The sequence below is a fragment of the Argentina silus genome (genome assembly GCF_951799395.1).
Source record: "Argentina silus genome assembly, chromosome: 2".
Lineage (NCBI taxonomy): Eukaryota > Metazoa > Chordata > Actinopteri > Argentiniformes > Argentinidae > Argentina > Argentina silus.
This window is the reverse complement of record NC_139656.1, coordinates 18,308,140-18,320,637: the sequence shown is the minus strand read 5'-3', so window position 1 is coordinate 18,320,637 and position 12,498 is coordinate 18,308,140. Positions and strand designations below refer to the sequence as shown.

Here is a 12,498-nt window from a genome sequence, read left to right as displayed (position 1 = left end):
AAAAGAAATGATTAAATCAAGGTTATACTGCGGAAATCGCATGTTACATTTATTTTATTCCTTTTCTCCAGTTATCCAATAGACATCAATTTGACACAACTTTGTAAGTACTTCCAGTGTTTTCCCATTGTGTTAGAAACTTTTTTCCCTGTTACACGTCCACTATCATTCTTCATTCTTATCTTATGAGATAGTCCTTTGCTCCACCGAGCCCATATAAAACCACATCTCAGGGAGTACAGATGGAATATTTTATTACACTTCTGTGGCCTGTGGATGACTGACAGCTGAAAGCCGGTGTGTCAGATGAGCCTCAAACAAAGGTATAGTTGAGTGTTGTCAGAATGGAACAGAGGGGCAGGGTATGACTTAACCAGCAGATCAAAGCTATATGACAGACACCTAGGAGGACTTTTTACACTGGCTGAGCATCACACACATGTACAAAAGCGCACGTGCACACACCTTTATGGATTACCCAGCTATAGGCAAGTGGTCACCTATGAGATTATTACTAAAGTGTGTGAGCGAGCGAGTGTGTTCCTTGTCTGACAGACATGCAGCTCAGGTTCAGCAGATTCTGAGGAAGATGAGCCTCAGTGCATCAGATGAGTCTCATTGCACTGCAGTTGTCAGTGTGCGGCTGCACAGCACTCATTGACTGCATTTGTAACCATTGCCTTGCTGACATGACAACATGACATGTCTCTTCCCCCCCACCCCCTCCTCAGCCCTGTCCAGAAGCTGCCTGCTCTGCGTCTGACGTCACTTGACAGCTTGGAGTGCTCTGCATTTCCAAATGACGTCTGTCTTGTTTCCATGGTTTCTTGTGGTTTAATGTCTTTTTATAGCTGATGATGGTGATATGGTGATTAAACGTGGGAACCAAAAGACGGCTTCTCCCAGGTCTGGCCTATACTCACCCACAGGAGGAAGGGAATTGCCTTTGACAGTGGATTGTCGTCTAGGATCAGGAGCTTGTGCTCTCATGATCCCTGGCTCACTGTTCTCACCATGAATGTAATGCTGTCATATGCACTTCACATTACATGCTATGTGCTAGGTGAAAAGCTATGAATAAAAAGGACAAAAAGGCCAATGCTACCCTAGTAATGCTCCTTTTACCCCATTTACCACAGTTAGCACCGCTCAACAGGCATGATTATAGAGGCTTTATTGAGAGCCACATCTGAATAATGCTGCTGTCTGATCTCAGGTCACACGGATCCAGCCAAGAATAGAGAGAAGGCCATTTCTCAAAGACCTCCTTAGGGTGTCAGAGATTGCCGCACATGCGCATGTGTTGTTATTTCCACCGAGCCATGCTGGTGTCACACTCAGCGCTTTATTCCTCATATCTGTCTAACCACTCCCTATAAAGATGATGCACTGCCTGCAAAGTAGCTACATGACACCTCCTAAAATATATCACTATGATACTCTTTGGTCGGGCTTGAGAGAGACATATTTGACATATATGACATATTCATAACAGAACACAGATTTTGGACACATTGTAATGCATTTTGGGGGGAGATAGTTAAAGATATATTTATTTCTAGATTAACATTACAATTAAATGTAAAGTTAAAAATGTAAAGTCCTGGAATTTGATTTTCCAATATCTGTATGGACCTTGTGTAAGTCACTTTGAATAAAACAGACAAAATATAACATAAGCAATGGTTGTAAGTAATAGTTTTCAAACAATACTCGAATAGTTATTTATATATAGAAATTAAAGGAACAAACTCAAAGCTTTCAAGTACATATACTGGGTGGTCATGTCACATTAAGCTTTAACATTGATGTGTGAAGATGTCATAGGTATGTGCAGTAGATGAGTCTGTATGGAATCTCTTATCTCTACTGTAGGCTATATGAAGATGCTGGCATTATAAAGCACATTATCCATCAGATGAATCCACAAAAGAGAGAATCCCATTTTTTAAGTATCTCACCGGGATTCGCAGGTCTTTAATGTTAATATGTATATTCCTCTTAAACTGCCTGCTACTGTGGACCCGTGAGCTCTTTTCTCCTCACGCTTGCCACTCTCCAGACTGGCACATTATCAGAGCGGGCAAAACGTGCACACACACACACACACACACACACTCTCTCACTCTCTCACTGACAGGCACACACACACACACCAATAAACACACCAAATACACACACTAACAGACAAGCAAAGACATACACACATGTAATATACTGACAGTCCATTTCATCTTCCACCTCAGTGGGTAAGTCCTGCTGGGGATCTGCTATCAGTGATGACATCGCCCTTGTCTCAGCTCACTCTGACAAATGGCTCTCTCTCTACGAGATGTGCGTGTGTGTGTGCAAGTGTTTGTGTGTCAGTCAGACTTTAGCCCTGAATACCTCCTGTGCTAGTGGTCCTTGTAATATTGCATGTACTGCCTCTTCTTGGCACCTGTCATATTTGATAAGGGAAATAATGAGCAACAAATGAAAAGTGAAAAAATACCACTGTACAAAGGTTCTGAGAAAAACTCCAGACAGGGGTTAGTCTCTGAGAGGCAGAGGGGGAGCGATGTCTAGCCAAGCACACACAGATACATCCACTTCCTGAAGCACTGGCATGACCAGTGAGTCGTGAAGGACAGTGACATGCGCTGCGCTTGCTAGCGCTACCCCATCTCTGTCTGTCTCTCTCACACGCATCAGCAACCATGTCAGGGAGTTTATATGGAGTCTCTATGTCATCCTCATTGATTGGATTTACTCATTCTACTAACTATTTTACAAAGCGTCGCTTAAAGGCCCCCAATGGCCCCTTTAAACAAGCCAGAAACGCTGTTGTACAGAGATACAGTAGAGAGCGCAGAGAGAAGACCTAGGTTCAAACTGTATATGTTCTCTTTTAAATACTTTGACCATTTAATTTAGTCTGCCTGCATACAGAATAGAACAGTCATGAAAACATTATGCTATTCAAACCCATGTCTCATAGGGAGTCCACTGGATCACCTGTGTTGCTCAGTGTTTTTCTCTTTTGGAGATATTACATCAGTTCCGTTGTGTCAGTGAATCTAAATCAAGCACAGCTTAAGTAGTTGAAAGTATTGGGCAGTATTGTATTTGAACCAGACAGGCCTTTGTTCTGACCTGTGGAAAGCTAAGGGTTTCCAATTGAACCTTTAGATCATGGATCAGCATGGGCCGGAATTGGCTAGGTGCTCTGGGAACTGGACAAGCTGAGGAGTAATAGAACGAAAGTTTTTGGAAAATACAATTGTTTTTGGGGAAAGTCTGGATTTGTGTCTGAAGTTGAAACTAAGGTTACTGGTTTTAGGAGAGTGAAGCCCAGGTATGAGGTTGGTTCAATTCAACCTTGCTCAACTTGCACAACCTCCACCAATTTTTTCACAAGATTGTTATAAAGATAGCCTCCACAGATGACAATGTCAGATGAGTTTTTAAAAGTCAAGTTTGTTTTTCAAAAGTCAAGCATTTCTCCGAAAGGCTAGCAGTGTCAACTAGAGGTGTTCCAATCTTGTAATTGGATGACAACTGCGAGTGCGATTTAAATGCTTGCAATGATTGGGCTGCGCAAATGGGTCAGAACTGATATTTGCAAGCGCCTGTCACTATTCCTCCTCACAAATTGTGAACAAAAAAATTGTGAAGTAAACACACTGCTGCAAGTCGTCCGTTTGTTAACTGGCCATTGGAGTAATTATTTTGAGATGTAAAGGAATCCTCTGTGATTATGGATAATATCTACAAATAATCAGATGATGATCGTTTCAGTAAAATGCCCCAAATCTGTAACGAGTACTCTACTTGTTTTGTCCTCTGTACTCTGCACAAACCTATTGTCAACCACACTTTTTTAAATGAATATACTGTTGCTGCTAAAGGTCCAATGCCTATGATCTATTGATCTGCTCTGTCCTCTACTCACAGTCGACAGATGTTTCACAAGATCCCAGGTAACTCTGACTCCGTCTGATCATAGATATTGGCATTCTCCTCTAACCCTGACCAGATTACCAGGGTACAAGATGAAAGCACAAGCACATACAGTACAACTATTCAGCATGGCCCACTATCGATCATATCGACCAATGAGACATAGCCCCCAGTGAAAGGCTTTGGAGGTCAAAGGGCCCGATGTCAGACTCGTCCTCCAATATACTGGTTTCAAAAACGTGAATCTCTCTGTGCCTAGCTTTCAAGACAACTTTCATGTAATGGCTTTGAATGAGGTAATGTGTGGATCTCTGCAGAAAGCAGTGAAGTCAGTGCGCACACAAGAGACTGTACATGCACACACACACACACACACCCACACACACACACACATACATAGAGTGCCTTCGGAAAGTATTCAGACCCCTTCACTTTCTCCACATTTTGTTGTGTTATAGACTCAATTTAAAATGGATTAAATGAAAAGAATTTGCCATCAATCCACACACCATACCCCAGAATGACAAAGCGAAATTAGAAATTTCAGTAAATTTATTAAAATTGAAATACAGAAAAACCTAATGTACATACAGCACGTTGTCATTCTGGGGTATTGTGTGTGGATTGATGGCAAATTCTTTCCATTTAATCCATTTTAAATTGAGTCTATAACACAACAAAATGTGGAGAAAGTGAAGGGGTCTGAATACTTTCCGAAGGCACTGTATATATATGCAAACACACACACACATGATAGGAGGATAGGAAAGCCTAATTAAGGATGTATTCCGCAGCTCAACTTCAATGGGCAAATTACCATTGCCAGACCATCAGTATGCTAATATAGTAATTCCTCTTATTGCTGATTAAGAATTCAGGATTTTGTCCTTGCTACAAATTCACATACACCAACACCACCACCCAGCTTATTAGTGAACACATTTATTTTCTGTGTTCATCTTTACTACCAATAACTTTTTCTCCTTGTTTTCTTAACAATGCATTTGTTTAGCTCTCCCCTTGATAAAAATCAACAAGAGATGATATATAGAAGACCAGCAAACCAATAAAGATCAACTCTAGATAGTCCATCAAGGTTTTATTTTCGCCATTAACAAATGCTAGCTATTTATTAGGTTCATTAATGTCACCTTAATGCTGTTTAGTGACTGACATTACCCACTCTCTATGGTCTTGGTTAGGGCAGTTAAAGTCATTGCAACTAATCAGTCTCCTTATCTCCTCCCCAGTTCTCAGTGGACTCTGCTCTAACGACTGTCCAGAGAATGTCAAGGTAAGACTCCTGTGTCTGTGTTTGTAAATGCATAATTCTAGAATAGTGAGACTCTTGAATTCATGTGAAGTGAGACTTAATGTGGAGTGAGGAATGAATGTTCTACTGGCCAGTCTCCCCACCACCTTGCTCTCTCTTTCTCTCTCTCCGTGGTCGTGTCATGTCACTCCTTCTCATAGCAAATGACAGGCTGGGTGCTAGTGCTGTCAGAATGTTTGTTTTGGTTGTTTGTCTCTCCGTGCTGTGTTGTCTGTCCGTTGATATTCACCCCCCATTGGCTGATTCACCGGCCAGAGTGATTGATTGAGTCGATGTCTGAGGCTACTTTGGGCTGTTCTGCTCTCCTCCTTTTTAAGTCTCTCACATCTATCACACACTCTCTCTCTTCTCTCTGACTGTCTTCCCAACATTTGTCAGCTCCTTTATCACTCCTCTCCCATCTGTGTTTGCTAGGTTTTTTCCCCCTGTTGCTGCTTGAAAAAAAGTTTAAAAAAAATGTCTTAAAGAAGAAATTTGAGTTTGATCATTCTTTAGCGCAAACCACCTGTTTGAAGGTGAAAAGGGCCAAGTGTAGTCTGACTCGTGTAGTGAATTCCGACCTAGATGGAATCATATCTTGAAATACTTTCAAATACTTAAGATGCTTTTGAGATGATTCCATCGGTTTCATTGCAGCTAAATCAAGTATTTAGTATTTGACAGTATTTGGAGATGTATTTTGAATCAGGTCTGACTTAGTGGTTTGTGTGTGGGAGCTCCACACCACACTGCTGCTTGCCCCTGACAGGCTGCCTTAACAATTCAATAAGCAGGTAAAACGGAGCCAAGCCCGACCAAAGAGATAGCTCTCTTCATTAGGGTGTCATCCTCTCCTTAATGAAGAGCTAACACAGCCCCTCCACATGACCACTCACTCATTTCCCGCTCTGCAGAACCTCCGCAAGGCATGCTGGGAGAATATGACTCTCCGCTGACTGCTCAACAGAGAGACAGTGAAGGGCACAGAAGTTACTGCATATGTATTTCAGAGACTTGCATAGCAGTAATGCTCCCATCTTGAGATCTTTTGAATACCTTGACTGCAGATGATCGAATCCTCCCCTCATTACATTTTGGCCCGTCTCTCCCCTCCATCTTTTTCCCATCTCAGTCCTATAATCTTTACTGTATAGATAACTGAAATCTAGGGAGAGGGTTTGGGTTGTCGTGTATTTCTGAGGTACTCTTCCAAGCCACCTCAATTTAGTACAGACTATATTGTTTTGTTAGGGCAGGGAATTATATACAAAGCAATTTAACTGATAATTTTCCAATTATGAGGCTACTAATTATGTGGCTTGGAGTGCAACAACTTGAGAATGGATGACGGCAATTGTCTTTTTGGAAATGACTTTTCAGACAGTCCGAAAATGCAGTGTCTATCTTAAAATGACTAGCTACCTCTCTTCGTGTGAGGTTCACACACCTGAATCCATCAACATATCTATGGTAACCCATCCACTAGATTACCCCATAGGCTCTTCTATATAAAAACGCCACTGCTATATAATAGGAAAATGAGAACATCACGTATAACCTCTCTATTTAGTCCCTACATCTCCTCAGCGCTAACTTCAAGACTAACAAGCTGAAATTGATCACTCAATGGACATGATTTTCAATTTCCCACTAGTCTTAGATACAGAGAATGTACAGTACACATTGGCCTAATTCACCTTGGGGGAACATTTGCATGCACTCTCCCTGTCCTGATCCATTTAAATATTCATTTGCGACGTGCCGTTTTGGGCTGGTGCTGTTCATTAGCATTTGGTGGGCTTAGCTGTAGCAGCAGGAGAGTCTGCATAATGCAGGGGATCTGATGGAACTAGCCTAGCCTCCTGCCTCCTGAGTTACTGTGCTGAGCCAGAATACAACGTTTTAAAAATAGCCTATTTAAACATGTCTTTTTTTGACATGGTGAATGCTGTCAAGCCAAAACATTAACAAAATAAAGCCATTTTTGCTTCTTTCTGCTTGTCCTCAAAAAGTGGCCGAATACATCTCACATGTCCAGTCTGCTGCTCTTCCATTCAAGAACCTTGGTTGGACTGCGAGGTTTAGTAGTAACGACAGAATGATTTTGCCTTGGAGGCTTAAACCTGCCTGTGCTTTAGTTCAGCCCAACGACTCAGAGCAGATCTCCCCAGAGCTGCTGGGGCCAGTTTCCTGATCCCCCTCAGCTCCAAAAAGGTCATGGACGCTTTACACACGCTCTCTTCACACAGCCAAAAGCTCTGAGGCGTGGAAGGCATCATGGAAGGGAGTGTGTGTGTCTGTGTGTCTGCGTGTCTGTGTGTCTGTGCCTGCCTGCCTGCCTGCCTGTCTGTCTGTCTGTGTGTGTGTGTGTGTGTGTGTGTGTGTGTGTGTGTGTGTGTGTGTGTGTGTGTGAGAGAATTACATGATGATAGATCTCTCATTGGGGAAGTTTGGAAAATATGTATTTTCTCTCTTTCTCTTACTACTATGTGTGAGCCTCAAAACTGTATGTGTGTTTGTTTGTTTGTTTTTTACTTTGCAGCCTTTCGGTGTGAACCAGCCCGGACCCTACGTCATGTACACCTCTGTAGACTCCAATGGCTACCTGAAGAACGCCTCAGGTGAGTTCTTTACAGTATGTATCCATTTTGTATTGTTTGTTAAGTGGCCAGCTTGGTACTGGCAATGTCCTGTAGTTGTATGGGTGTCTGGTCTTCTGGGTTACCAGACATTAGTTGTTTCATTGGGAAAGGGTTTGAATACAGAGTTTCTCTCTTTTCCGCAGTGCTTACAGTAGCAGGGTTAAGTGTCTTGGCTGTGGTGTGCCACTGGTGTGTGTGTGTGCGTGCGTGCGCGTGCACGTGCGTGCCAGGTATGGGTGAGATGCCCAGTAGTCCCAGGGGTTTAATTGAAGCCTGGCTTGCTGTGTTTTCACAGATAATAGCCCTGTCAACCATCACCTCCATCTCACCAGAGGTTATCATTGCCCACCTGCCTGATAATGTTGACACAGCATGATGGGGAAAGAGGGTTATTGGGTTTGCAGGGGAACGGAGGTCTTTGTGCAAGGCTCTATCAGAGGTGAAAAAGAAGAGAGAGAGAGGGCTTGTTGTCTTGTCCTGCGATGAAAAGAAAAGAGTGATTTGATGAAAAAGAGCCTATATACTTCACAGACAAAGGTAACAAGGGCTCAGTGAAGAGGAGGGTTAAAGAATGTTCCAAAGGTGCTGGGCTGCTCGTGTGTGTGAGGCTCAAAGGGAACGGTGTTCATCTTTGAAGTCCCCTTCCTCTTTAACACAAGGACAGAATACCTGTCCCTTATATGCCCCCCAATATAAAGAGCTCCTCTAATGAGATAGATAGATACATTATGGAGTGGCCATGGTGAATGCATAGCACTTCACTTCTCACTAGCCTAACCAGCTCATGGTTAAATGTAATTACTAGATACATTGAAGTGTGGTCTTTTATATGATGTTAAACCCAGTCAGTCTCATATAGATCTACAGTACACATGTTAACTCTTTCTTGATGAAGTGATTTGGACCTGATTATAGCCTGTATTAGTCCTGTTCAAAGTTTGAATGATGAGATACTTGGTGTCTGATGGCCAGACTGGACAGAAGTAGGCTATAAAGTTAATGTCTCTCCCCCTGCAGTGTACACGAGGTGACAAGCCCATTTGAAAGACAAATCACAAAACGACCTCGCGGACAGAAATTATTTTCAGATAACAGAGTAATGGATTCGGGCATGTGCAGTTGAAATATTGGGATTCTGCCGTGAATAATCCCTTGCCTTTTAAGAAGCCTTTTGTACTTGCTCTGCAGTCTTGTAACACTCTCTCTCTCTCTCTCACACACACACACACACACACACACACATAGTGTATATGCTTCTATGACTGCAGGCTATGTCTCTGTCTCTCTATTGCTCACTTTCTCTCTCCTTCTTTCTCTGTCTGTCTGTCCTCGTGTGGCTTTGTTTGTGTCTTTCCATGCATGTCCTACAGTATACTGTTTGAAACATTCACTGTGATGTTTTACTGAAATTGCAGTATGAGAGGAAGTTATTCAGAGAAGAGGCTGAGACTGCTCTCTCCTCTCAGCTCAGTCTCTCTCTGACAGGTGGCAGTTACAGGGGCAAGAGCACAGTCAGTCAGAGTCCAGAAGGAGTTACAATCAAAAGAACCAGAGAACCAGAAAAGTCATCTCTCACCTAATAGCTTTTCTATAATCTGCTGTGCTTGCGATTCAATATTGCGATGCCGTCAGACAGCATGGCAGCCATCCCTGAGATGGAAGGTTTATTTCCTTTGTGTTGAGGTATACTGCTCCCAGTGTTTAGAAAGATTTTGAAAGGTTTAAAAATGTTCAAATGCTGAAATGGGAGAGGGGGAAAGGGAGATCATGTAGATAAGTGAAGTTGACTTTGGTAGGTGAATCGACGTGCAGGAATCCTCTAAAATTATGACCATTTGTTTTGTTTTCACTCCCTTCTGTTTCTGTGTGGATGTGATTCCTTCATGTTGAAGATATGGGATTCAACCCCCTCTAGAATGCAGCTGATTAGGTCTGTTGTTTAGGGCTAGACATACTTTATGGAGAGTGGGACAGCCTATAGGATTGATACATCCTGTACTCTTTGCCCAGATCTGTGCTTTAGCCAACTCCTACTTATGACCAGCTGGCAAGACAACACTGATAGCTAGTCATAGCAGTTGGCAAAAGCACATACATTGAAAGAGACAAGCTAGGACAGGGGGCAAGCGTGGCGCCTAGGTATACAGGCAGGCCAGATAGACTGTAAGGAGAGTGGGACAGCCTTGGGTCGTGTAGTGAAAGTCCCCAGACCCCTCATTTAACAGTAATAAAGTGTGTTGTGGGACAGAGCCAGTGTGTGCCGGGTGATTTAAAGTGTATTTATTCTGCAGCTGGGGGCCCGGGGAGAGGCAGCCAGCTAGACTGCCAGAAATGAGCGATGGCAGGCAGACACACACACTCTCTCTCTCTCTCTCTCTCTCTCCATCTCTTTCTACTGGGGCTCCATGCTCTTCACTTACCCTTCACACACTGGAAAAGAGGGATGAGGAGAGGGAGAAGAGAGATGATGGGGTGATAAGAGGAGTGTGGATGAAACACATACAGTAAGCGGATACGGAGTGGATAGGAATGGTAGAAAAGTGAGAGAGCTGGCGATAGCAATGCAGGAAAGACAAAACATCCAAACGGGTTGGAGAGGAATGGAGAATGTCACGTAGAATTGGGTCATAGAGACAGATGGAATAGATTGGACAGGGACCATGAGGGTTGCCGAAGGTAGGACGACCCTGATTGTATCATGAGCCAGGAGAGATACAGTATGCATCAGGCTACATCGCTAGCATTAGGTACCCATGCTGATCTGTCTCACCCGCTCAGTCACACCCGCTTAGCACGCCTAGACTACTGTAAGCTGTAGTCCAGAGATAGCGCTCCTGACTGCGGGGTTTCTGTGTCACAAGGCTTTAAGCTTTCTCTCTCTCTCTCTCTTTCTTGCTCGCTCAGGTGAACAGCATAAACAAATCTGACCCCACTCTGACATTTCACTGTCAGCCCATCTCTAGTCTATGCACAGTACAGCTCCACAGTACAGCTCCCCCAATGACACCGACACACACACACACACACACTCTCACTCACATACATGTGGTAGCCACTGATAATACCCAGCCAATGCGCTACAGGTAAAGGTCATTGGTAATGGAATAGTCACACTACCGTGTGTCTACAGTACGTTTGTCCAGTTTGGCATGTCGGTTTATAGATGCTTGTGTGTATGAGGGAGTGAGAGACATCTGGTATCGGCACATGTTCAGCTCTCAGCTTGAGCCAGGAAGATGACCCTGTGTGCGTTCATGCGTGCGTGTGTGTGGTGGGGGGGGGGGGGGGGGGGGGGGGGGGGGGGGGGGTGGGGTGGGGTGGAAGCCTGTTGGTCTGCTTGGTCTCTCTCTGTGAGGCCCGGTGTCTGTGTGTGAGGCTGCAGGAGGTCAGTGTTGGTGTTAAAACAGACCCAGTGTCTGTGTGTGAGGCTACAGAGGGGCAGTGTTAGTGCTAAAACCATAGAAATAGAATGAGTCAAACGGACATACCAATTCAAATCAACATTCCATGGTGGGTGTACCAGTGGTCATCCTTTGGTGTACCATTTGGAAGTTTTAATTTACGGCTTCATACGCTAGGAAGATCCATATGTCACAAACTACAGAATGTAAACAAAACTGGACACACTCGTAATTTTTAGAGACAGGCGTCAGAGTTATGATTAAAGGTAAATACTAGAATTTACCTTGCCTGCAACTTAGTAAACCAGAACATATTTCCCATTTTTTAGCACCGCTCAGATACATTTTTGCTAGCATTCATAACAGTGATATAACAGTCTGAAGGGTGTCTCCAGTTATGTTTATATTCTGCTGTTTGTGACATACAGACTTTCATAACGTATTACCTAACAGCCAACCAACTCAACTGTCATTGGAATGTTGAAATGATGCTTAGTTGCTATGGTGCCGTCTCGGATTAGTATTTTTTGTTCAGGCCCCTGCCTGCCCCCGCTTGCATATCGATCTTCATAACCCAGGTGGTCTCCTTCTCCTTCTCCACATCTCCAGCTGGAACGAGTGAATCAGCTAACAGAATATTAATGCCGTCTCCTAGTGTGCGTGTTTGTGTGTGTGTGCGTGCGCGCACACTCTTGTACACTTCAGTGTATGTCTGTATATGCTGGTGCGTGTCTGTCTGTGTGTCTGTTTGTGTGTGTGCATACTGTACGTGATTGACTGTGCATGGGAGTACAGGTAATTTCTGTACAGTGTGGTGTATGTGCACTGCTCCTGAGAGAACCAGCGCTCTACCTGCACCTCTCACCTGTAGTCTCCTCATCCCTCTGGCTAGTTCAAAGCCCAGCCCTAGGATGCACTAGCCCAACTCCCCCAATCTCTATCCCACATGGGATGAATACAATTACAACAGTATTTACACATTATTCCACGAATATTGAGCTCAAAGATGAATGTCCATAATGTCTGTCTCTGCGGTGTTTTGAGCTAGAAAGTTGTTGGTAAATTCAGCAGGCTGTGGCCTGTTGTGGGATTGAAAGCTGGATATGCTGGAGGTGTGTGAGCTACGTACTAGAATCTCTGGAAACTGGAGTTGCATAGATCTAGTGTTTCTAGAGAGTGTCTCTGAGTTTTAAAGGTGAAT

The 12,498-nt window shown here is 43.6% G+C and overlaps 1 protein-coding gene across 1 annotated transcript in view; it reads left to right on the top strand.

Annotated features, from left to right (window-relative positions):
- The window catches only part of itfg1 (integrin alpha FG-GAP repeat containing 1), a 97,047-nt gene that overhangs the window by 64,125 nt on the left and 20,424 nt on the right, over window positions 1-12,498 (top strand). Inside the window, exons 13-14 of the mRNA XM_083664941.1 lie at window positions 5,193-5,236; window positions 7,797-7,875. Of these exons, the coding sequence (XP_083521067.1) occupies window positions 5,193-5,236; window positions 7,797-7,875 (123 nt within the window). The remainder of the gene's footprint in view (window positions 1-5,192; window positions 5,237-7,796; window positions 7,876-12,498) is intronic.